Source organism: Epinephelus fuscoguttatus, linkage group LG11, assembly GCF_011397635.1.
Source record: "Epinephelus fuscoguttatus linkage group LG11, E.fuscoguttatus.final_Chr_v1".
In the NCBI taxonomy this organism is placed as follows: domain Eukaryota; kingdom Metazoa; phylum Chordata; class Actinopteri; order Perciformes; family Serranidae; genus Epinephelus; species Epinephelus fuscoguttatus.
In genome coordinates, this window is record NC_064762.1 from 1,161,679 (window position 1) to 1,187,707 (window position 26,029).

The 26,029-nt window shown below is 44.0% G+C and overlaps 3 protein-coding genes across 5 annotated transcripts in view; 2 read left to right on the forward strand and 1 right to left on the reverse strand.

Annotated features, from left to right (window-relative positions):
- Positions 1–8,312, forward strand: part of LOC125896609 (ovarian cancer G-protein coupled receptor 1-like) — a 52,713-nt gene extending 44,401 nt beyond the window's left edge. The window contains exons 4-5 of the mRNA XM_049589291.1: positions 6,217–6,392; positions 6,487–8,312. Of these exons, the coding sequence (XP_049445248.1) occupies positions 6,217–6,392; positions 6,487–7,171 (861 nt within the window). The 3' untranslated portion in view covers positions 7,172–8,312. The remainder of the gene's footprint in view (positions 1–6,216; positions 6,393–6,486) is intronic.
- LOC125896593 (NACHT, LRR and PYD domains-containing protein 12-like) overlaps positions 1–26,029 on the reverse strand; it is a 451,585-nt gene that overhangs the window by 147,181 nt on the left and 278,375 nt on the right. The gene's annotated exons all lie outside the window — the stretch shown is intronic.
- Positions 1–26,029, forward strand: part of LOC125896598 (NACHT, LRR and PYD domains-containing protein 12-like) — a 50,241-nt gene that overhangs the window by 19,099 nt on the left and 5,113 nt on the right. Inside the window, exons 1-7 of one of the 3 annotated variants that reach the window (XM_049589278.1) lie at positions 12,404–12,506; positions 14,930–15,087; positions 15,583–15,862; positions 21,299–23,120; positions 23,225–23,398; positions 25,347–25,499; positions 25,592–25,638. In XM_049589278.1, coding sequence (XP_049445235.1) covers positions 15,592–15,862; positions 21,299–23,120; positions 23,225–23,398; positions 25,347–25,499; positions 25,592–25,638 — 2,467 coding nt within the window. In that variant the 5' untranslated portion in view covers positions 12,404–12,506; positions 14,930–15,087; positions 15,583–15,591. Of the gene's footprint in view, positions 1–12,396; positions 12,507–14,929; positions 15,088–15,582; positions 15,863–21,298; positions 23,121–23,224; positions 23,399–25,346; positions 25,500–25,591; positions 25,639–26,029 lie in introns of those variants that run through there. The other 2 variants (XM_049589277.1, XM_049589279.1) reach the window with 2 other exon arrangements.

A 26,029-nucleotide genomic window follows, 5' to 3' on the forward strand; every position in this document is an offset into this window, starting at 1 on the left:
AGAAAAAATTACTGTACCAGAAAAGACAACTTCAAGACGTCGCATCGACTGCCTGCGGACAGCATTGTGTTTATTATTTATGTCATGACATCGTAAAAAATGATGAAATGGTATCAAAGTTTGTGAAAAAATATCAACGTTGTACGAGGATTCAACGAGCAGATTCTTTTTACCACACCGCCTGTTCTCGAGAAATGTTCAAAGATTGTTACAACTTGTTTAAGAATTAAAAAAAAGACAAGACAGATGTTGCAGTACCTTGCGAGCCTCATCCAGTCCTGCCTCTTTCTCGTCCTTTTCTTCATTTTCATCTTGTTTTTCTTCCGGCTCGTCAGAGTCACGAGGTAGGCCTCTCACCGTCTTTAGGTAAAGTCGACGTTCCTCCTCCCCTTGTTTGACCAGGGTGAGGTATCTTTGTAACAGAGCGTTATATTTTTTAATTTTTTCATAAGGATTAAGCCCCTGTTCGTTTAATATATCCCTCATTTTTGCATCTAAATCTTTTTCAGCCGTATGTCTCATGGCATGAGATTCACCGTTGTTGTTGTTGTTGTTGTTGTTGTTGTTGTTGTTGCCCAAAGTCTGACTCATACGGCTCAGCTGTTGAGGCGTGACCAGAAACATCTTTTGAGACTTTTTTTTTTTTTTCTGATTAGCGTCTATTAATTAGTCCTCCTAGAAGCTGTCCAAAGATGGGCACAACCGCCGAAAGCAGAGGCAATAGAAACCCTCCGGACTGGGTCATCAGAGCTCGGCGCTGGGTTTTTAGGCTGGCTTTTTTATTTGCCAGCAATTTGATAATTTTCTTTCCTTTTAAAAAATTTAAAGAGAGTTAAGAATATCTTTACGCCTCTGAGGCATGGCGTGACACAAAGCGCGCAGTAAAGGAGAGTTCCTTTTTAAACGCGCAGACATGACGACGGTGATGATGATGATTCAGGAAGACTGTGATTTAGGTAGATAGACGACGGGCCACTGCTCCGGTAACAACCCCGATCTCAGTCTGTATTGTTCTGGGCAATTTGGGGTGAGATCTACGATTAAATAACCGTGAGCGTCTCTGGTGGCGTCTTCAAAGCTTTCTGAAAAAAAAGTTTTTCTCAAAGGAAAAATTTGCTGAGCCAATATATTTATCTGTAACCTATCTCTGGGGTTTTTAAACAAGACCAGGTAATTACTGTTTAAGCTGATGGTCCGACTGTGTTTGCCCTGATGAAGAACATTTTGCGTCAACATCATGACACTCATGTTCCTGTGGTGTCTGTATTGTGTAAAAATCTTGACTACTTCGGGATGGTCGGAGGCCTGAAAAATGACGTTGTCCAGGATAATCAAGTGACTTAGATTGGGGGGAAACAGGTTCTCATCATCAAAAGAATCAGGCAAGCCTTCGACAAATTTAATCTTTTTATTCATCTTTTGCAGTTCACCGTATAGGCTGGAACGAAGTATATATCCATACAATATTTTCAGGCACCTGAGACAAAACATCTTGACAGTTTTCCAACACACTTTTTACAAAAAAAGTTTTTCCGCAACCGCTGGGTCCCACAATCTGACATGAGAAAGGCACTCGCAGTCTAGGATCAAAGTCAATCGGCCGGTGGTCGGCGGAAAACATTTCAATAGCCAAACGGCAACGTTTCACCTGTGGAAAGCAGCCGTCTCTTGTCAAATACCACACGAAACCTTTTTAAAAATGACGAGTTTTTAAGCAGAAACCCGTTTTTATCCCTCTTTATGCCGTGTTGAAGAGTCTCAGTAAACCCCTCCTCCTCCTCCCTCTCCCCCGTACGGTGGTTTTGCAGGTAACCCTCTACCAGCTCTTTGACGCTGTCAAAATTGATTTTTTCACAACATTTGTGCGTCTGAGTAATGCCCTTCACCCGCAGCACGGCTCGTTTGTTTTTTCTGGTCAAGTAGGCGTAACTTTTAGGACCCGCCGCCGCAAATTCCTGTATGGTGTCGCCCCCCAACTCGTCAGTCAAGTCTCCCAAATAATTACCCAGTTTGAGCCCCTTCTCTCCCTCTCTTGCGACATAAATTAGAGAGTCGGTGTCGAGGTAAAGTACCCGATTTTGCAATTGATGCAAATAGTCCTCTAACTTTAGACGGCCGTAGGCTGTGGTGAATGCTGCGATAAACACGTTGTCCGTCTTGTTCGGGGGTGCGATATAGCGATCACCATGACACCACTGAATCAGAGCCATGGTCTCGTTTAGGAAGGAAAAGTATTTGACTTTGTGTTTTTCTGAAAACATGTAACTGAAAAACTCCTCTGGTTCCCTGACGAGCACGGTCTGGTTCAGGTTACTTCTCTGGGCAAACTTTCCCCATAAGCTATTTAGACAGAGCTTAGCCATCTGTCTTTTAGCCGGTTTGGTTGAATTTTGTCCACGTCCAGCAAAATGCTCTGATTTGCCCCGTAGTCTGCAATGTACTTTTCTCTACTCTCCTGATCCAAGGCCTCAGAGGGGTAGCCCGAGGCCTCCTGTTTACCCTTGAGAAAAGTGTGCGTGTACAAATACGTCGTCTCTGCGTCTATCAAAGTGCCACACCTCTGTGATCTTACCTAGGCGGTACCCCAACTCCAAGGCTTTGTTAAATTCGGGAGTGACCCAAACCCCCGTCAACGCCCTGGCCTCATCGTCGTGCGTACACGAGCCGGCCTGAAAATTAAGATCGGCGTACGTTCGACAGAGGGTGAACACCAGTTTACCCGAAGGTGTTTGTTGTGGAAATTCTCTGCTGCTGGTGAATAATGAAATAGAGACTTCTGCCGGCCGACAAGGTTTTTATTTTCTTTGCAAAGAAAAGGTCAGTCATCACATGAGCGGTCAGAATGAAGAAAGACCCAGAGCATAGGAAAGCCTAAACATTTATACTTGAGGAACGCCTCTTACAGTGTGTTTCACACCCTTCTGTCTGCGGCAGGGAGCAGAGCCCCTACCCATTGTTTTCAAACTCTTTCGTCTGCCACAGGTATTGGCGCCGACCCCCTAGGGTGTGTTTCACACCTGGCGTATCCTGCAGGATTTTGTATCTAGGTGTGAGTTTAAGAGGTCTAGACATTCTTTGTATTTGAAAACACAAAGAATAATGAAATTACAAAGAATAATGAAATTACAATTACATGTTTTGTAGGGCAACACGGGGAAAAACAAACCTCGAGGCGGTAGACGACGGCCCTGATTAACCCAAAGTAGTTTTGCGGCTCTCTGAAATCTCGGTATATTATTTCGGGGTGTCCTAGAGGATAGGGAAAGACGCAGTTAACGTAGGGATACAAGGATGTCACGTCAACGTAGTGTACAGTTTCGTTCGCCGCCGCCGTGTACCTCAGCCTCACGGCGCTCGTCCTACCGCCGTACAAAGTGTCGCAGGGTGACAAAAGTTGAGGGGTTTTGGCACGCTTGAGAAAATCTTTCAGAGGCGGATGGGATTTTTTTCAACTCGAGCCAATCGTGTTCTCTCATCACGTTCACCTTGAGACCGTGAACGGACTCTAACGTCTGTATTCGTGTCACGGTGGAGGCGTGCAACTCGTCACACGGTCTACCCATCACAGGGCAGGTGTCGTGGGGTTGAAAGCAGGATGGACAGCCGTGATAAAAACAACCCAGAAACTCCCAAGTCGTTTTCACACCTCGGACCTCGGCGTAACCGTCTACAAAGTAGCAACCGATCTGTTTTTCACCCGCGTTCAGCGCGTGCTGAATTAAGACGCCCTCGGTATGCGACACCCACTCTAACCACTGAACGCTGGCTTTTGAGTACGTTTTGCAACGTCTTCAATAGTCGTCGGGAGACGGAATGGCCAGGGTGTTGGGACGTAGGAAATTTCATGCAGGACGAAGAGATGGTGACCCAACTGAAAGGGTCCACGCCCATTTCATCGATGTAACCTTTTCTGAAAATGTCGCAGGCTCGCGCGAGAATATCCACGTCGTTTGACAGTAGTGGACGGCTTGGGGTAGGGGCCTACGTACTTTAAATGATTCTGGGAGCTAAATCGATGGGGGAAAAAACCCTTGTTTTTATCAGGAAAACCTAGGGCTTTGGGCAGAGCCGACAGACGGCACGTCAAGAAACTGAGACTATCGATGTATCTGTGTTTGTAATCGGCGTCGGTGAAACGTACGACTTTGCTTCCCTGCATTATGAGCGCCTCGGGCTTCAGGTTCAGAGACAGCATGGCGTTGAGCGCAATGTATCCGTCAAATCCTCTAGCGCTGTGAGCGATAAAGACGGATTTTCTGTACATGGGTCGTCTGAAATGCATAATAAACTGTTTGGCACAATCTACGCCCTGAGCATTCCACCTTTTGCAGTCGAGGGTTTTTGTACACACCAGAAAAGGGACGTGCGGTCCAGACGAGTCTACCTACATCTCGAATTCATAGAAAATCAATTTCTCTGTATGTTTTGTCTCTTTAACTTTTGGACGCGTGTTGTTTACTCTTACTGTTCATAGCAATGTAGTATAGCATGTCGCATTTTTTGCATCTTTTAATCAGCTCACAATTACTGACGTATTTTTCAGCCACGGGCCTCTTTATGGGCTCTTTGTGTTTGGCTAAACACGACGTCACGTTCTGTTACAGTCGACGCAAACTATGGGTCGGAGCTGTCGCTCGCTACAGTAGGGGTCCGAGCAAACAGAACAATGACCCTCGCAATAGTGACAGGCGACAGAGGTGTACCCCGCGTAGCAATACTCGCACACGTACAGCGAGCCTAGGAAGGATTTCAGGCTCGTTATGCTGTAGCAGTGTTTTTTAAACAGAAACAGAAACACCGTCTTTTGTCTTCTCGGTGAATCGGTCGCAAATTTAGAGAGCATTCGAGCGTCACTGGTTTTGTAGAACACTACAATTTTGCAGTCTGAGACTTTTTCAAATTTCGCTATATTGCCAAACGTTATCGCGGTCTGATCGTTCAAACCCGCCTTACTTTGAAAGTCTCTCGCTTCACTATCAACGATATCGGGTAAAGCAGGTGAGCCAAATTAATCGCAAAACAAAGTTGGTTGTTGTGGCTGTTGATTACGACCCGCAGAGACCGTCGCTTTTTTTTAATAATCTCGCTGTCTAAGGTATTAGACAAGAGTCTTCGACCGCCGCCTCGGGGGTTTTTGATGAGTTGGACGGTGAATACCAAATTACCGTCGGTTTTAACGGCCGTGTTAGATTGCACAATTCGGTCGAGGGAAGACTGTAAGTGAGTTAAATCAAACTTCTCTCCGCTCACGACGGAGGGCTCGCCTTGAGGCATCGCCTCTCAACTCGAGCTGCACCACATCTTGTCATTCGACTTGTGAAATGACGTTTGTCACCGCTTGCGCCATCTCTGTAAACACCCTGACGTAAAATTCACCAAAATCAGCTGTACCTCGATGTAGTTCTGTAATGTTGATGTTGAGCGGATGGCGGAAGGAGGAAACAGCAGAGAGTGTTAGTAGTTCGTCGACAGAGAGTAGTGAAAAGTTTTTTTAGTTATAAAGTATGTGAATGGACCACACTTACCACGCAACAGGAGAGAATGAACCCGAACCGTCATCTGCGAGGAAAAGAAGATGCAACTTCACTCCTTGTGATGCACTCTCTGCGGCACTTTTCCTCCTGATGATATATCTCCCCAACGATGGCAGCAGTAGCACCGAATCCCATTCTGTGCATTCAGCCTCTCTTCTCGCCCGCTCAGCATCAAACACATGGAGTTCCTCATCTGTATGCTCCGGCTCAAACAGGTATGGCTCTGGGTCTGTGTCCGCTACAAGAAACTCTTCAAAATCGCGTTCAAAGTCGTCCATTGCAGCTACTATAGTCCGGAGATATTGCTAGGCTAAATAAACAGCTGAGCTCTGTTTACAGGCTACGCTGTCAGTCAGTGTGCGGGCTGGAGATTGGTGGAGCAGAGAGGGGAGGGGGTCCCCCTCGGTATGGTAAACGAGTATGTGTGTATGAAGTGTGTCTGTTACGCTAGAAGAGTCAGAGTTTGGGACGGAGTCTTTTACCCCCTGGAGTGTTACCGGAGTTTCTGGAGTGCTCAAATAAACTCTACCTTCTGTTTGATAAATACAGCACACGTGTCTGAGACAGACGGCATCATATCAGTGTCTGAACAGCTGCAGGAGCTGCAGCACATCTGGCCCTTGGTCTTGAGGTGGAGTTCAGAACATGTTGACAGCTGCTCGTTCACTTTGTTTTCCTGCAGGTGAGAAATGATAACGTCGCTCCCATCTACGTCATCAACCTCCTCATCTCTGACCTCATCCAGTTCTGCTGCATGATTGCTGAGATGGTGCAACCTGAGGACCGTGTCGTCTTGTTTATCTATGGCTATAGTGTGTTCGCCAGTGTTGGCTTCATGGTGTGTATCGCCATGGAAAGGTATCTATCTGTCTCTTCAGTGTGTGCAGAGCTCCTTCTGTCTGATCATCGTATTACTGCAGAATTCTGAAGACATGTCTGTCTTGTGTTGCAGGTATTTGGTCATCGTCTTCCCACTGTGGTACCGCTTCAGACGAACCATCAAGACCTCTGTGCTGGTCTGCGTCGTGGTCTGGGTCCTTCCTCTCGCCTGTTTCCTCCCTACACGTATATCCACTTCGGTTGCAGGCGTCATAATCCTACCCATCTTTTTATTTCTTCCCCTCCCACTGCTCATATTCTTCATGGGTGGGACCCTCAGAGCTCTGTCTGCCTCCATCTCGGTCCGCTCTGATGAAAAACGACGAATTGCAGGAATGTTGGTCCTGGTGCTGCTGATTTACATCCTGCTGTTCCTGCCCTTCATCATTTTGATGGTGGCAGGTGAACTGGTTAATGTCACTCTTGTCTTCCTGTCTCTTGTGTTAATCAGGTTGTGTCCTCTTGTAGATTTAGTTCTGTATGTTTTCATGAGGAAAGGGACCACACACAGTCTCCTGGCCTCCGTGAGGTGTTGCAGAATGGACAGCAATGAAATCAGAAGTCCAGCAGTAGCAGTGGTGATGACGTGTCCAGACTCAGCTTCACGTAGCCAGAGACAGACAGGGACAGGGACAGAGACAGAGACAGAGACAGAGACAGGGACAGAGACAGGGACATGCAGGCAGAAAGGACAGGTTCTGTCTGATAAGGTTTCCAGTGAGACACCTGACTGTAGATACGAGGACGCCTCGTCCTGACTCTGCTGTGGGAGTTCTGCTCGCTGGTTTGTTAACCTTGCTGTGGTTCACTGTGACGCCTTCAACAACTGGAAGTCTGTTCTTTATTAGTCTGTGAGCTGATGTCTGTCATTATTATCCTTTCATCACAGAAACAAAACAGATTATTTTTGATTCACTGAGCTCTTTGAAGACGCCACGCCGTCTTTTTCCTAAACCTTTACTTAGACTTTTTTTGTAGATGTAGTGAACATGTCAACAAGTCTGCAGGATGTTTTACTGTTTTGGTCTTACACACATTTTAATTACTGTAAAACATCAGTTTATAGACCGGGCTGTTATTTGCTTCAATCACTGAACTCAACAGGCCTGTATTAGAGACAGGCCTTTAATTCCTCTCACACAAACTGTTGCTCAGCAAATATCAGGAAATATCAAACTGTTTATTTAAACCAGTCTGAATATTACTGTTTAAAAATGAACCTTCAGATAACATATTAATTATGAATCATTCATTTGATCTAACTCTGACAGACAGACAGAGTTACAGTCCCTGACACAGCGACACATCACCACTTTATCCTGTTAAAACAATCCTCACAGCTTGGATTCATTTTTATGTAAAACTCGTTTGACTCTTTTGATCCATGGACCCTGACAGACTGAAGGAAGATGAATAATTTACAGCGTAATCCAGGAACAGACACATAATCTGAGGCAGACAACAACCTGCTTTATACATCTGAAGAACTACCATAAAAATAATGAGCTGTTTGGATCCAGACCAGCCTCTAATAGAGACAGGCCTTTGTTTGTCATATGTGGAGCCACACCGGGCTGGTTAAAGGGGCCGGGTGTTTAATTGGGACGAGGCTTTTAATTCAAGTTTAAGGTTGTTTATTTTCTTCAGTTATAACTTGTGTATGTCCAAAATTGTGTTTTGATTTTGTACAGATCATAAACTATGATTTTGTTTGTTTTCTTTATTTAATGTAAGTTTTATTTTGGGTGTTTTAGTGAGAGGCCTGTTTGTTTTTAGGATGTGATTCAGAGCAGATACTTTGCAGCTGTTGAGTGATTTGCAATATGGATAAAATATTATATCACAGTTTATGTAATGTTTGCAATTGTATATTTTCTGAAAATTCAATTAAAAATCTGTTTCTTGACAAAATTGTGAATGTGTGTCTTTGGGTAACTCGCTGCATTACGGCACGGCAACGTCATTTATAAAGCACATCTCAAGCACAGAGGCAACTCACACGCAGGGCTTTACAAAGGCTGAGAAATCAGAATAAAGTCAACTAAGATAGGCGACACGGTGGTGCAGTGGTTAACAGTGTCGCCTCACAGCGCCTCTCCTCTTGCAATCTTGATATGTTACCCCCCAAATTCTTTTTAGAGGTCCTTCCTATCATTGGCCCTGCTGTTCTCACTATTATAAACATGTCCCTCAGCTCTGGTTCTGTCCCTGATCAGCCAGTGTCCAGCCACTGCTAGAAAAACACCCGGCCTTGACCCAGCCGTTTTGAACAACTTCAGACCCATCTCAAAATTACCTTTCATTTCCAAAATACTGGAAAAACTGGTTGCTGAGCAGCTTCTCCAAGTTGAAGGAAATAATATCTTTGATAAATTTAAATCTGCTTTTCGTCAAAACCACAGGACTGAAACTGCTCTGTTATGAGTCATGAATGACATCCTTATGCAGGCTGATAAAGGGGAACTCTCCATCTTGGTCTTACTGGACTTGAGCGCTGCTTTTGACACCACTGATGACTCCATCCTCATAAGTTGACTGAATACGTGTTGGTATCTCAGGGAAAGCCCCACAATGGTTCATGTCATATTTGTCAAATAGACGTTTTTATGTCTCCATAGGTAACTATGTGTCCTCGTCCACTCCGCTGTTATATGGGGTGCCCCAGGGCTCAATCCTTGGTCCCATTCTTTTCTCATTGTATATGCTTCCCTTGGACCAGATAATCAGTCGTGTTGGTTGTATATCCTATCATTGCTATGCGGATGACACTCAGCTATATTTTTCAGTAAAGCCAGATGATCTTAGCAACCTAAGCACTCTCCACAACTGTTTAGCTGTGATAAAGGACTGGATGTCTGTCAACTCTCTTCAGCTAAATTCTGACAAAACTGAGATTTTCATTTTTGGCCCTGAAAATACTGCTCCAGGCATCTTTCAGCATATTGGCCCACTTGCCCCCCATGTCAAAATTAACGCTAGGAATCTTGGCGTTATATTATAACGCCCTAAATTACCCTAAACTGAAACTTGAACAACATGTCAATAAAATGGTTCAATCCTGCTTTTTTCAACTCAGGAACATTGCAAAAATCAGACCATTATTGTCAGCCTCTGACTTGGAACATCATTCATGCCTTCATTGTTTCCCAGGGGAGACAGAAAAACGTCGATTTGACAAATATGACATGAACCATTGTGGAGCTTTCCCTGAGATAGCGCTCAAGTCCAGTAAGACCAAGATGGAGAGTTCCCCTTTATCAGCCTGCATAATGATGCCACTCATGACTCGTAACAGAGCAGTTTCAGTCCTGTGGTTTTGACAAAAAGCAGATTGAAATTTATCAAAGATATTATTTCCTTCAACAACTTGAAGAAGCTGCTCAGCAACCAGTTTTTCCAGTATTTTGGAAGTGAAAGGTAATTTTGAGATGGGTCTGAAGTTGTTCAAAACGGCTGGGTCAAGGCCGGGTTTTTTAGGAGTGGTTGGACACTGGCTGATCAGGGACAGAACCAGAGCTGAGGGACATGTTTATAATAGTGAGAACAGCAGGGCCAATGACAGGAAGGACCTCTAAAAAGAATTTGGGGGGTAAGATATCAAGACTGCAAGAGGAGAGGGGCTGTGAGGCGACACTGTTAACCACTGCACCACCGTGTCGCCTATCTTAGTTGACTTTATTCTGATTTCTCAGCCTTTGTAAAGCCCCAGGTTTTCAGAAAAATAATTCTCAGGTATTTACTTAACAAAGGAATGAGTTTTGATTTGCAATAGAAAAAGAAAATGAAAAATGTGAATGTTGTTTCACACCTTTAAAATGAAATTTCCCTCTTTTTTTCAGGAAAACACTCTGAATATCACACTATAAGTGCATAAACAAAACATAAACACCTTTAACTCCAAAAGGTCACTTAATAACTCAACAAATATAATTATTGGGCCCACACACACACCTCAATAAACTGTCCCTTAAAGCTGGCAAAACTAAAATTGTTAAAAACAAAATATAAAGTTGCCGCCAGGCCTGGTTCAGTGTTCGTTGTGGCCCAAGACTTAATGGCCCCTTCGCTCCTCCAAGAGCAAAATAAGAAGTGTGGCACCTGAGTTAATGTTCCTGGCTTGTCTTTCTTCCAACCGTCACAGGCGCAGGTTTAGCAGCAGGTCAGCATCCCAGCACCGCCACCGGTGGTGGTCTTTTCTCCTCCCGCGTCTCCACAAGCAACCAAAGTCCTGGTTGCTCCAAGCTCTGTCTGATCTGTCTTCAGGTCGAAAGCAGCAGTTCACCTCTCAAACCACTCAACTGAGGAGTTAAACTTTAACTAGAAAACGTCTGTTCACTTGTAATGGACTGACTCTAGACTATACTTCAGGTTAGCTTAGCGTTAGCATTAGCGATGGCACAAAACATAAACAGTCTCTGAATTTCATGTGGAAATTCCTCCCGTTTTCTCAACATGCAGCTTATCCTCTGTCGTGCAAACAATCGCAAGACACAAGATACATGGTAAAAACAAAACAACAAACCACATCATACATTTTTAATGCAAAACTTATTTAAATGATTTTAATACTAGGCTATTTATTCTACAGAACCACCAACCTTTATAACCACATTTCTTAACTGGGTTACTTATGATATAACGTGGCAACCCATACTCACTTGTTGAGTTATTAAGTGACCTTTTGGAATTAAAGGTGTTTATGTTTTGTTTATGCACTTATAGTGTGATATTCAGAGTGTTTTCCTGGGAAAAAAGAGGGAAATTTCATTTTAAAGGTGTGAAACAACATTCACATTTTTCATTTTCTTTTTCTATTGCAAATCAAAACTCATTCCTTTGTTAAGTAAATACCTGAGAATTATTATTCTGAAAACCTGAGTTGTGTGATTTTATTGTACTTACATGTTACGAGCCCCGCCATAGTCTCCAGAAATTGGCCAGATATGAAATGCCTCCGGTAAATGAACACCACTCTGTAGCTCACCGGCTGGAGCGCCTACTGAGGATTCTTTGTTTGTTTATCTGGAAACTAAGTCTGTTAAAATGGGGAGGTGTGTGACTGTGTTCATGTGGCTTGACTCTTGGCTACATTAGCCGTTAGCTTGGAGAAAACGGTCCTTGTGAAAATGTATCGCTGAGAAGAAATAATGTGAATCACTCAGAGATTGGGGTTACGTCGTTCACCGAGTGATTCGTTCACCGAGTGATTCGTCACGTGGTAGGCAGTCCCTCCCTGCACCCTGGCTGCATCGTGACTCGCGACTGATTCATCGTTTGCACGGACCGAATCAGCAGTTCCACTCCCGGCCTGCACGCTCGCTGCTGAGCTCAACTGAACGGAGAAATTAACGAATCAGTTCTGGAAGTGATTCAGTTCAGTAAGTTCACTCAACAGATTTGTTCTTTTGAACGATTCGTTGGCGAACGACACAACACTACTGTGCTGATTGTATAGATCTTGTGTGTGTGGGACAGGTGCGTTAAGGTGTACAACCGTGGGGCGGTGATTCTAGTTCAAGAAAATGACACTTCCATGCTGGATGTTTTGATATGACTGCTGCATGCTGGGATTACGTGACATTAACAACCAGAGCTGAACTGTAGTGTTCTCACCTCTGGAACAGAACATCTGTCACCATTCATTGTCTATGGAGCAGCTCCACACTGTATATGCCATGACATAACAGATTTGAGTTTTAGCTTTCTAGTTTTTAAATTTGGGAGAGAGTTGTTCATGTTTACTGATATTTTTGGACTGTCTCAGACCAGAGGAATAACATGACTAATAACATGTATGGCTTTGGAAATAGGTGTAGTTCCCCTGTCAGAAACAATATTGGGACGATAAAACTGCCAACGAAAACAGAGCAGAGTAACCATCCTGTCATCAATGACCCAGCTCTGTAGCTTCTCAGGTAGTATGATGCAATGTACTGCTGACTAATCATAAAGTCTGAAGTGGTTTCACTTTCCATTACAGCACAGGGAAGTGACCTCGACTGACAGAGAAACACACTCACATCTTCTTTGACTGCAGCGACTGGACTGGACCCTGATGAGGTGTGTGTGAACAGACGGACTTCCTTCCCTCAGGTGAGCAGAGTTTCTTTGATAAGAGTACTGGACACACACACACACACACACACACACACACACACCGTGAGCTTTGTTTCCTTCGTGTTTCCCTGAAGAGCCAATTCCAAAGAAATAAATCAGTGTGTGTGTGTGTGTGTGTGTGTGTGTGTGAATATTTATGACTCTGCTCTTTATCCATGTGTGTTGAAGCATGTCAGACAGTTACAGGTCGGGCTACAAACACGTTATTCTAAAATAAAGGGTTTTTTTACCTTAAAAGAAAAAAGAAAAAACACCTGATAGAATTATCTCTGAATTTAAAGTTGTGCTGATGACAGCACAGCACTTGATTCCTATCACAGTTTGAAGTGTAGCTCACTGAGTGTTAAAGCGTTAACAGTTATTAACCTCAATTTCCGTCAGTTGTACCCTCATGCTTTGCAAACTTCAGCAACAATATAGCGTCTGCAGTCGGGGCCCCGGGCCAGTTTCCACAATAAGAACACAGTCATTTCACACAGGAGGAAAACACGTGTCTGTTCATGTGAGAAAACTGGCCATAAATTCTCTGCGTTTTACTTCACATTTGATTTTCAGTGATTCACCCATTTCCTTCCACATGCACACTTCCTCTCACGCTTCTGGTGTCCATTGTTACAGAGCTTGGTGTTAGAAAAGTTTTTTTACATCAACTAGAGAAAAGTCTTGCGGTTACAGACACTGTCCTAAAAACACAGAGGGTTCAGACCGTCATCAGCAGCTCTGTTTTTAGTCTTGAACGTAACATGAGCTGTTAGTGTTCATACTTTATGGATCCATCAGCCCACGGTATGTGAACACAGTACATTCATTATAACCATACTCAGTAAATATTAAGGGTTGTGTTTCTGGTCAGTGACTAATATACAATGTTAATGATCAACCACACACACACACACTCACTCACACACACACACACATAGCTGATAGCCGAAGGCTCTGGCTCCTGATCTGAGAATTATTTTTACTGTTCAGCAAATTTGAGTCTTCATGTGAATGACTCGTACACATTATAATGCCTTATGGGAATTCTTCATGATGTGTTGTTGTGCGTGGAATGTTGTGTATGTGTTGTTTATCCGTTGGTGTTGGTGAAAGTAGCTAGCAGTGTTGCTAATAATAAAGGCTCTGCTACTGCAATAGTGATGACTGCTTTCTTGGAGGCATCCATCTTTGTTTACCTTTAGGTCGTAAATGGTACAAACACAAACGGGGACGCATATCGCCAATTTAAACAGGAAGTTACGACATTTTACGACATCATCTTGAGTCTCACTGCTCGTAGCAACGTAAATGGATCACAGCATTCGATCTAGTGCTGCGCTGCTGTTGGACGTCACTAGTATTACATGATACACAGACTGGATCGGCATCACGTCATCACCAAGGCCGCAGCCCCGAAGCAAACGTCACATCAGGAGAGAAACGGGAAATGCCAGAAAGCTGTCGTGTAGCTGGTTAACTAAGACTTTCAAACTGAGATTTGAGACACATTATACACTGAATATTTCTGGTCAGTGTGGTGAATCTCTGAATGATGCTGGTACCAGTTACTACTGAAGCATAGCTAACGTTAGCTTGAGTGGGAGGCTCCTGTACAGTCGGACAGTAGAGCAGCGTCAGACCGTCATCACCAACTAAATCTCAGCCTTCATCACACAGTTGGCTAGCAACCGTCTTTTTTAAGGACACATAAAAGGGATATTTACTGATGTAGTTTAAGTGGTGGAACAAGACGTGAAAGTCTCTTCAGCTTGTTTTAAACCAACCTTATTTCAGACATCTAACCAAAATCACAATGACTTAAAGAAGCGGGAGGTGAGAGTGCTAAAATGCTAACTCATTTCAGTGCTATAGGACTCATTCCTGCAACACTCCATTAATCTTTTTTCAGGAAACAGTGACAATGATGACAGCAGAAAGTCATTTTCATCAGAGTGAAAGGTAAACGACAGCCTGTAATCTTACAACAGAGAGGACGAGAAATAATTTCCAAATATTAAAAGTAAACCAAGGCTTAAAATATACGTAGGTATTATTGAATTTGTGTTAAGGCCCTGACACACTAAGCCGACGGTCGGCCGTCGACCAACGTCGGGCCGTCGGTGAGCGTCTCGTTTTTGCAGTGTGTCCCACACTGTCGGCTAACTGGTGCTCTGAGCTAGCCCCGGCTCTCCGTTTGGATCCAACCGGAGCACCGAGCCCTGGTTTGTTATTCAGGTTAAAGTGGGAAGAAGCAGCGGGTTTATCGGGCAGCTGAGTGAAGTGGAGCCTGAGGAGGAAACACCGGGACCATCTGGATGTAATAGTCCGTGGAGGTGCTGCGGTGCTCGGCTGCACAGATAGGAAACCCCTCGGCTGACAGGATGTACCACTCTCTCACTCCGCTCTCTCTCACGCAGGCGCAGAACGTACGTGCTACTTGGCCGTCGGATGTAGTCCGTGTAGTGTGTTCAAATGCAACTGACACAGGGCGACGTGAGGCGACGTAGACGACGCAACAGTTGGCTTTCATCGCTGCTAGTTCTTTGATGTCAGTTTGGTGTGTCCGCACCTTAAGGTAAAGAATATGTTTTGTTATATACTGTAGTTTAGTTGGTGATGATGAGACTGCTCTAAATATGTCACATAGAAACATTTAAAGTAATGCCGGACTGTTTCTGTAAAGAGTGGGCAAGTAATTAAACTAATGACTGAGATCTTTGTGACCGAAGTGCTGTGAAGGTTGGGGTGTTGACAGGCTGTGATCCGATACTCTGAACGTAACCTGCTCTAGTGCAGGGTAGCTGTTTAACATAAGTTACAATGGTGATTCATCCTGCTAAAAAAAAGAATCAGCTTCATACTACTGAAAATCCAGAGTTAACCCTGAAGTTACCTCGTTAACAAAACATCCTGCTCAGTAGCACCGGCCTCAAGAAGGCACTGCTGTTTTTGTTTTGTTTTGATGTTGTTGTTTTCTTTTGTAGCATGAAGGGACTATAACTGTGTTTTGTTTTCTAACCCTTTGTTGTAGAACGACAATTAATAAACATTTGACCTTGTATCTTGGCAGGTAGCACAGATGGAGATGGATAAACAGGTCCTCTTAAACATTTTGAATCATTTAAATGCAAAAGACTTTGAAACCTTCAAGTGGTACCTGCAGGGGGCTCTGAAAGATGTCCCAGCAATCCCAACCTTTCAACTGGAGCATGCCAAGAGGACAGATACAGTGGATCTGATGGTGCACACCTACACAAAGGACACAACTCAAGTGGCCAGAAGGGTTTTGCAGAGGTTGCAAAGGAATGATCTGGTGGGGAATTTGTTGCACACTACTTCAGGATCTACAGGTAAGTTACTGAAAAGAGGGACTTAACAAAGACAGCATGCATATTACACATTCGTGCCTCATGTATGTCTTTTAGACTATGATGAGATTATTTCCATGACAATAACAGTTACATTAGAAATACATATGATGAATTTGTCTCTCTAGTAGCAATCATTTCCATAGCATAGTCAATTTCTGTTGCTCAGGAAACACTGGGTAGGTGTGTGCCTGCCAACAAGCCCTCAGCTGAGGACTAGTTGGTTTCCCACCCGATATCCCTCCATTAGGAGGGATAGAGCATGAGATGGATGTCAGGCCACCTAGGTGGAAGGAAGTTCAGGAGGTGGTCAGGTGTACAAAGGCTTCTTCGGCCCCAGGGCCTAATGGAGTCCCCTACCGGGTTTATAAAAGTGCACCTGATACCTTTAAATTTTTGTGGAAACAGCTAAGAATAGTTTGGGAAAAAAAGATTATACCAAGAGCATGGCGTAGGGCAGGGGGTGTCCTCATTCCTAAGAAGAAGGAGTCTGTGGACCTTAGCCAGTTCCGGATGATTTCTCTCTTGAATGTAGAGGGGAAGATTTTCTTTAGTGTAGCTGCGCAGAGATTAGCTAGCTACTTAGAAAGGAATAGCTTAATAGATACCATGGTGCAGAAGGCAGGAATACCAGGTTTTTCAGGGTGTTTAGAGCATACTAGCATGATCTGGCACCAGATTCAGGCAGCAAAGATTAAGAAAAGGGACCTGCATGTAATATTTTTAGATCTTGCAAATGCGTTTGGTTCAGTACCGCATAGCCTCATTTGGAGTGCGTTTGACTACTTCAGAGTGCCACAATTTTTCAGGATATTAGGTTGTGTCTAAGTACGGCAGGTTTCACAACAGGTTGGCAGAGGCTAGAAATAGGCATCATGGCAGGGTGTACAATTTCTCCATTAGCATTTACAATGGTGATGGAAGTAATCATCAGGGCTTCTAAGTGGGTGGTAGGTGGAGAGAGACGGCAGAATGGGTTGCATCTTCTACCAGTTAGGGCTTACATGGATGACATGACACTGGTGACCACAACAATGCCATGTACAAAGAGGCTACTTGAGAAGGTAAATAAGAACCTCAAGTGGGCCATCATGAAGATCAAGCCTAGTAAATCTAGAAGCATCTCGATACGTAGAGGGAAGTTAAGTGATAGGAAGTTTGTCATTGATGATGAGGAAATCCCAACAATCAGGGAAAAGTCAGTAAAGAGCTTAGGTAGGTGGTACAATGTGGAGTTGAATGATGAGGAACAGGTGGTGAAATTTAGAAGAGATGTGGGTGAAGGATTGGACAGAATAGATAAATCAGAACTTCCAGGAAAGTTGAAGTTGTGGTGTTTGCAATTTGGGCTATATCCTAGGTTAATGTGGCCACTGTCAATTTATGAAATTCCAATATCTGTTGTGGAGAGAATTGAAAGGTCGGTTAGCTCCTACATTAGGAAGTGGTTGGGCGCTCCTAGGTGCCTAAGTAGTGTTGCATTGTATGGAAAAGGGATACTTCAGCTGCCAGTATCTAGTTTAACAGAGGAATTTAAATGTACCAAGGTCAGGACAGAGCTCTTGTTATCTGGGAGTAAGGACGTGGTAGTTAGGAGTGTGGTTCCAAATCCAACCAAGGGGAGGAAGTGGAACCCACGATCAGCAGTTCAGGAGGCAGAGGCAGCTCTTAGGCATGCAGAGATTGTAGGTAATGTTCAGTTTGGCTGGGGAGGCCTGGGGCTTGGCTCAGGCAAACTGGTATGGAATAAAGCAGGTCTCAAAGATAAAAGAAAGCTGGTCATGGAACAGATACGCAGACAGGAAGAGATAGTAAGGGATGCAAAGGTAGTGGCCCAGGCTAAACAGGGACAGTGGTTGAATGGGGAAAGTGTAGAGAAGAGGAAGCTTAGTTGGAGGGACCTGTGGAGTATGGAGGAGAATCGTATTAGATTCCTGGTAGGGGCTACATACGATGTGTTATCAGCCCCCCAGAACCTAAAACTGTGGGTAAATGAGGACCCATCATGCCTATTGTGTTCAGGTACCGCAACCTTAAAGCATATTTTGTCAGACTGTAAAGTTAGCTTGTCACAAGGTCGATATACATGGCGACATAATCAGGTGTTGAAATGTTTAGCTGCAGGTATCGAAGGGAAACGAAGACAGGTGAATTCAGAAGGTGTTAAGGATAGGAGTTCAGCAATTCAGTTTGTCCGTGAGGGAGAGAAACACAGAAGGGATAAGTTAGTAAGGAGGCAAGGGTGTGGCCGCCTAGAAGGTGCTTGTGATTGGGAAATGCAAGTAGATTTAGGGGGAAAGCTTGTTGTTCCCCAGGAAATAGTTTGTACCAGGCAGAGGCCTGACTTAGTGTTGTGGTCAGTGAGTCAACAGATAGTTTATTTCATTGAGCTGACAGTTCCTTGGGAAGACTCAGTGGAAGAAGCCTATGAAAGAAAAAAGCTTAGATATGCAGACTTAGGAGCAGAAGCTGAGCAGTGAGGATGGTAGACTAGGATTTGTCCAGTGGAAGTGGGGTGTAGGGGATTCATAGCAAGATCAGCTGTCTCGCTCCTGGGGGAACTCGGAGTGCGGGGACAGAGTTTGAGGAAGACAGTGAGGGAAATGTCAGATGAAGCAATTAAATGCAGCCAGTTTATCTATTACAGAAGAAATAATGTCAGTTGGGGGCCAGCAGGAGGAACTACTAAGCAGGGCACATAACTCCTTGAGATCAGGTGGAGAGGTCCACTTCCTGTCAGGAGAAATCCAGGAAGAGGAAGTATTTAAGTGTGGGAGTGGCCTATTTGAATCCATTTTGTTTGAGACCATGCGGCAAGGTGAGTGTGTTTGCTGATCCTATAAGTTCATTTATCTCCTTTAACTTTAGCTTATATTGTAGTTATGCTATGTAGCGTGTGAAATAGAGTGTGGTGAATGTGCTAGGAAAGGTAGTATCAGCACTGTCTCTACCTGGAGCTCGCATGTACGGAGCCTGGGTTTGGTTGAAGGTGGCAGTGCTGTTTGGGCTGAGAAAGCCATGTGTAAGTAAGGTAAAGGAGGTTGTTGGGTTGGTGTGGGGAGCAGTGAGACCTGGCATTAGGGGAGTGTCTCTGGGACGCCAGAGATCACTGTCTAGCCTCCTGGAGGTGTCGTGGGACCAATTAGATGAAACACTGGCGAAAGGAGGTTCCCACGCGATGACCCCAAAGACATGCTAGTTATCACTGCTCACTGGTCTGTATAGTTAAGCCTTGCCATAATAGTTTATCATAGGGCTCAGGAGGTTATTCACTGAGTGCTGATCCTTTCTCTAGAGCACAAACTTCTTATGTTTATTTGAATTGAACTGCTATGCTGCATCTTTCCTCTGAAAACAAGAAGGTCACCTCTTGTTTGTGCCGATGCCCCAAACAATAGTTTGAGAGTATCTGGCCAACACTGAGTGTCGAGGCCGTGTTCAGACCATCAGTCCAAATCTGTTTCTTGGAATAGATTAATTTTAGAAAGTCTGGACTGCAAAAAACTACACGACTTGTGATTTTTGCAAATCAGATCCAAAGCACATTTGGAGTTAGTTTGAAATGCGATTCTGATCAAATGTCTACAGATGCGTCAAGGTCTGTCCACTCTGGCCGCTCAAATCAGAATTCAGTGTTTATTGCGTCATTTGCAACATGACACACAATGACGTAGCAAATCCAGGGTGTTGGAAGTACTGAGCAGAATACATGGTGCTACTAGCAGAGCACTACGGAGGACAATATGGAGAACAACAGTCCGTGGACAGATGGCAAAATAAATTGGACTAAATTACTGCACAATTGTTTTGAGGGTGAAGTGATGGTCCTCAATTTGTCATGCTTCAGCATTGTAAGTTGCTTCACCAGCGTAGCCATGTAGTTATAGACGTGACGCCTACGTTGTTACCACAGCAACCTATAAAGATCATTTTGAAATAACAGTGTGGACAGTCTGTCTTAAAGATCTGAATTGAGAAAGTAATCTGATTTGCCTGTAGTCTGAGTGTAGTCAAGGTCCGGAGACTGCCAGGGTTGTTTTATACGTCTGTAAGGTCACTTCAGTGCTCATGTTGGCAGTGATAGAGAAACTGGGAGGAGGTGTTTGGGAGAAATACCTGCCTGACTCCTGTGACAGACATAGATTGTCCATGATGAACACCATGTTGTGGCCACAAGTAGGTTCATAAGTGTACCTGCTACCGGAGCACCTTAGGTGAAAGGTTGACAATCACAGCATTATGTTATCTGACGTGTGGCGAGGAGCAGAGCTGTCGGCTCATCACCACCTGCTGGTAAGTCTGATGAGAGGTCTTGAACTGGCAGACTTGGGTAATGGTTTTCATATTTACAAAAACAGAAACCAGACGGTTTGCTCCAACTGTTGGGATAGCCCTCAGCCTCTTTGGGAAAACCTTTGCCAGCATGCTGGAAAAGGGACTTTGGCCAAACCTAAATTTGGGATTATGCTTTTTTGCAAGGATACTGTAGATGTTATGGCAGTTTGCTTATCTAGTCTACATGGGTTTTGTGGACTTACTAGGACTTAGAATTGTTTCTCCTCCCCTGGAGTATCTTGTGGAGGGGTACTGCAGGAATGTGCTTTACTGAAGCCATTTTTAACAGCCTGTTGGTTCTTGCATAACCACATTTTCAGTGGGCACTGGGCCAATGCTTCTGTTTGTGATTTCCACAGACAGAATCTTCAGGCACATGTGAGTTGTGGAGAATATCCTGTACTTGACAGTTGCACTGCATCTCTGTTTCTGTTTTTGTCAGTTAATATGTTTTTTGGCTTTATTAGTGAGTGTGAAGCAGCAAGGACAAAAATCAGCACCTCCAGGTCTGAGGCCACAGTACGCCGCTGTAAGACAGTGGATTTTTTTTTTGGAGTGATGGCGTTTTGTTGTATGTTGGGGTCTTGATCATGAGTGAGGGTAAGATTAAGTGAGATCAGAAGTCAGATTAGTGCTGTGTCAGCAGAAATGTGAACACTTCGCTGAACTGTTGTGAATAGGAAGCTGTGCCTAAAGACTCTGGGTTATTGAGTAATTCACTGTATGTCCCCACCCTCACCTATGGTCATCAGCTTTTGGTAATGAAAGAATGAGATTGCAGACACAGTCGGCCAAAATGAGTTTCTATTGTAGAGTGGCTAGACTCGATTATAGAAAACAAGTGTTGCACACTCTGGCTCCATGTGCATTTCTTAAATTTTGATGCCGTTTTGGCCTTTGGGCCTTCTTCAGGATCAACAATAATGTTGACCAGAACTCAGATTCTGGCCAGACTCAGATGAGCATGCAGGAAAGTCAAAAAATGATCTAAATCCAAGTAAAAAATACTCTATAATGAAGTTTCATTACTTGTAATTATTGGAGCACTTTCTCATTTGTGTTATCTCTTTTTTATGACTTTAGAGATTATTGGCAACTGTCAGCAAAAAGTCAAATCCAACCTGAAGAAGAAGTTTCAGTGTTTATTCGAGACAATCACAAAAGCAGGAAATGCCAAACTTTTAAATGAGATCTACACCGAGCTCTACATCACAGAGGGAGGGACTGCAGGGGTCAATGATGAACATGAGGTCAGACAGATTGAAACAGCATCCAGGAAACCAGCAACACCAGAAGCAACCATCAGACAAGAAGACATCTTTAAAGCCTCACCTGGAAGAGTTGAACCAATCAGAACAGTGATGACAAAGGGAGTGGCTGGCATTGGGAAAACAGTCTTAACACAGAAGTTCACTCTGGACTGGGCTGAAGACAAAGCCAACCAGGACATACAGTTCACATTTCCATTCACTTTCAGAGAGCTGAATGTGCTGAAAGAGAAAAAGTACAGCTTGGTGGAACTTGTTCATCACTTCTTTACTGAAACCAAAGAAGCAGGAATCTGCAGGTTTGAAGAGTTCCAGGTTGTGTTCATCTTTGACGGTCTGGATGAGTGTCGACTTCCTCTGGACTTCCGCAACAATGAGATCCTGACTGATGTTACAGAGTCCACCTCAGTGGATGTGCTGCTGACAAACCTCATCAGGGGGAAACTGCTTCCCTCTGCTCGCCTCTGGATAACCACACGACCTGCAGCAGCCAATCAGATCCCTCCTGACTGTGTTGACATGGTGACAGAGATCAGAGGGTTCACTGACCCACAGAAGGAGGAGTACTTCAGGAAGAGATTCAGAAAGAAGCAGGCCAGCAGAATCATCTCCCACATCAAGACATCACGAAGCCTCCACATCATGTGCCACATCCCAGTCTTCTGCTGGATCACTGCTACAATTCTGGAGGATGTGATGAAGAGCAGAGAGGAAGGAGAGCTGCCCAAGACCCTGACTGAGATGTACATCCACTTCCTGGTGGTTCAGACCAAACTGAAGAACGTCAAGTATCATGGAAGGTCTGAGACAGATCATCACTGGAGTCCAGAGAGCAGGAAGATGATTGAGTCTCTGGGAAAACTGGCTTTTGATCAGCTGCAGAAAGGCAACCTGATCTTCTATGAATCAGACCTGACAGAGTGTGACATCGATATCAGAGCAGCCTCAGTGTACTCAGGAGTGTTCACACAGATCTTTAAAGAGGAGAGAGGACTGTACCAGGACAAGGTGTTCTGCTTCGTCCATCTGAGTGTTCAGGAGTTTCTGGCTGCTCTTCATGTCCATCTGACCTTCATCAACTCTGGAGCCAATCTGATGGCAGAAGAACAATCATGGATGACTGGAGTTTGGACCTCTCTGTGGTCTAAAGTAGTTGGAGAAGGCTCTAAACCTAAACAAATACACCTCTACCAGAGTGCTGTGGACAAGGCCTTACAGAGTCCAAATGGACACCTGGACTTGTTCCTCCGCTTCCTCCTGGGTCTGTCACTGCAGACCAATCAGACTCTCCTACGAGGCCTGCTGACACAGACAGGAAGTAGCTCAGAAACTAATCACAAAACAGTTGAGCACATCAAGGAGAAGATCAGTGAAAATTTGTCTCCAGAGAGAAGCATCAACCTGTTCCACTGTCTGAATGAAGTGAATGATCGTTCTCTAGTGAAGGAGATCCAACAGTACCTGAGTTCAGGACGTCTCTCCACAGATAAACTGTCTCCTGCTCAGTGGTCAGCTCTGGGCTTCATCTTACTGTCATCAGAAGAAGATCTGGACGTGTTTGACCTGAAGAAATACTCTGCTTCAGAGGAGGCTCTTCTGAGGCTGCTGCCAGTGGTCAAAGCCTCCAACAAAGCTCTGTAAGTGGGTGAATCACTGGATGTATTCATTAATTCAAAACTGTTTTCTATGCCATAGATGGGAAGGAAGTCATTTTGTTTGTTAATCATTAAATCTTCTTCAGGCTGAGTGGCTGTAACCTTTCTGGGAGAAGCTGTGAAGCTCTGTCCTCAGTTCTCAGCTCCCAGTCCTCTCGTCTGAGAGAGCTGGACCTGAGTAACAACGACCTGTGGGATTCAGGAGTGAAGATGCTATCTGCTGGATTGGCAAGTCCATATTGTACACTGGAAACTCTCAGGTCAGTAATCAAGGGTTAGGGGTGGGTCGTCTCTACATACAGACTCTACATTCAGTGAATGTAGAGTCTGTAGGCAAACCCCAGAGATCTTTACTCTGGAAGAAGAGCGGAAGAGCCCTGGTTTCCGGTTGTAGGCTGTTTGTAGTCCGCGTGAGATTGACCAAGCAGCCAGCTGCAGTTGTTGCCAGGTTAAACGGTCCGTGTGGTGAACTAACGAGGCGGAACATAATGCAAATGCACTGCAAACTCTGAATCCATCACAGTGGTTCAGCATATTTACTTATATGAGCGGGGAGAGGAAACAGAAGTCGGAAATGGAAATTCGCCTCCTCCAGACCGGAATGCCAAAAAATCAGGGGTCTGCCCCCAGAAGCTGTATTCGCGTCTGCCGGAAGTCAGTTACAGTTGATGGGTTCCGCGAATGGGGGGTGGGTTATCTGGACCATTGTCCCTTTTACAGCCAGCATCATCAAAAATATGTGTGTGAATGTTGGCAACAGAAGTGGTGCTTTGCTCTGGCTATCCAGAAGCGTTAGCAAGCTTAAATTAAATTAAATCAAACTGTTGCCACCGTCAGAATGTCTGGTTGTTGTGTGTTTGGTTGTCAGAAGAATTCATGTTCCAACAGTGGGCTCAGTTTCTATGGAATTCCGACAGGATCATGACCATTTCAGAGCAGCAGGTTTTCTGGTTTAATGAGTTACCTGTTACCTGGTGACTCAGGCGAATGCACCGTGGTTGCATGTAGTGATGGCAGCTGTTGCAAACATGAACAGAACATGTAGGTGTCACGTTAAAGTCTTCAATTTTACTTTAATTAATTTTAAGTATATATACTCATGTTTATTATCTACACCAACAATTACTTCATTTACTGTAAGCGACCACATACACATTCAGCTGAAAGTTAACACAGTCATTTGTTAAACTGACACACATTCACCGTCTCTGAGACATTCAGTGGGTTGACTCCCACTGGACTGAGTCTGTGATCGACAGTTCTCAAGTTACAGTGCAACAGAAGCAGAATTCATGTTTGCATCACAACTATATCACTGAGTTCTGTACTATGCTACCTAGCAAGCCAACAACACCAAATCCAGGTACAACTCCCTGCTCAGTTGTTACCTTAGATTTCTGGTATGTTAACACAATGCTCATACATAGTGGTCTCGTGTCCTTGTCTTTGGCTGTACAGGATTTCAGATTCCAAGACATAAAACGAGTATTTGATGTTCTTTATATGACCACAGATAATGTAAGGTTATTCATATGCATCTAGTGACATTTCTCCACCAAATACATGTAGGCCTCCATATCTGGTTACTCACAATTGGGTCAGTTGCAGATATCTTCTACACACTCACTAGGAACTGGAAGTTAGTAACCATTTGTCAAAGACACTCTGTTTATGTGTCATTCATGATCTGGGATTAGGTTCCTTAAATTACGTTCTTGGCGTCAAGTTATGTAGGCGAGGTTCATGCAACTTAAGTTATGTAGGTTAGGGTTAGGAAAAGAAATGTGGTTGGGCAATGTCACATTAAGTACTCAACATAGGGTTATGCACTTAATGTAGGTTAGGTTTAATTTTTTTTCAGATTTTATATACTTTATTAATCCCAAGATGAAAATTAAATGTTTTCACTCTGTTGTTATATACATATAGACACACGCACACGCACACACACACACACACAGGACATTTACATTCAGAAAACACAGCAGGTGGCTGTTTATCTTTAAACTTTATATAAGGCTTCCCTCTACTTATTATTTTCATATTGATTTACCAACTTTTTGCACTCCATTCATTTTCAATTATCATATATTTTCCTTTATTGAGTCCTTGAGTACCAATGATTCCTGAGAGTCTGCAGCCAGTTGTTGGTGATTTTCTGAAACTAACAAAATAAAATACTAGCAGACTATTTTCATTCATCTGCAGGCTGTCCGGCTGTCTGATCACAGAGAAAGGCTGTGTTGCTCTGGCCTCGGCTCTGAGCTCCAACCCCTCCCATCTGAGGGAGCTGGACCTGAGCTACAATCATCCAGGAGACTCAGTGACTTGGATGCCAACACTGGAAAAGCTGCATATCTGGTGAGCTCAAGTCACTTCGCTCTGGAGAAGGTTAAATGTTTCTGTTTTAACATTAGAGAAAAGACAATAGCTTTCTGTGTTTCTTCTTTCAGTACAGACCATGGTGGAGAGCAGAAACTGAAACCTGGCATGAGGAAATGTAAGTGTGGATTTAGTTTGATAGCTTTTTTTTCTAGGGAAAGTCAGTAGTTGTAATATTTCAACATAATTTAAAACCTAAAGGTTCTGTATGTAACTTTTACAAAATCCTTGTTATTAACAAACCGTCTCTGCGCGGCTGTTGAGTGATCTTCAGTCAGCATCCTGTTGCTCGCACTACGTAGTCATGAGCAAACATCTGAGCATCGGCCAAAACTGTGATAAGACACTAACCACGATTGAAAATAAATTAAAAACATGAAAAGAATAACGTTACTGTCTGAGGTGTTCCTATGTTTCATTTGGACCATTGGCTCCATGATACTAAGTCGTCTTCTGCAAATTACTTTGGGTGCGTTCAGAAACACTCATTGTGAGTGTGGGAGCGCACT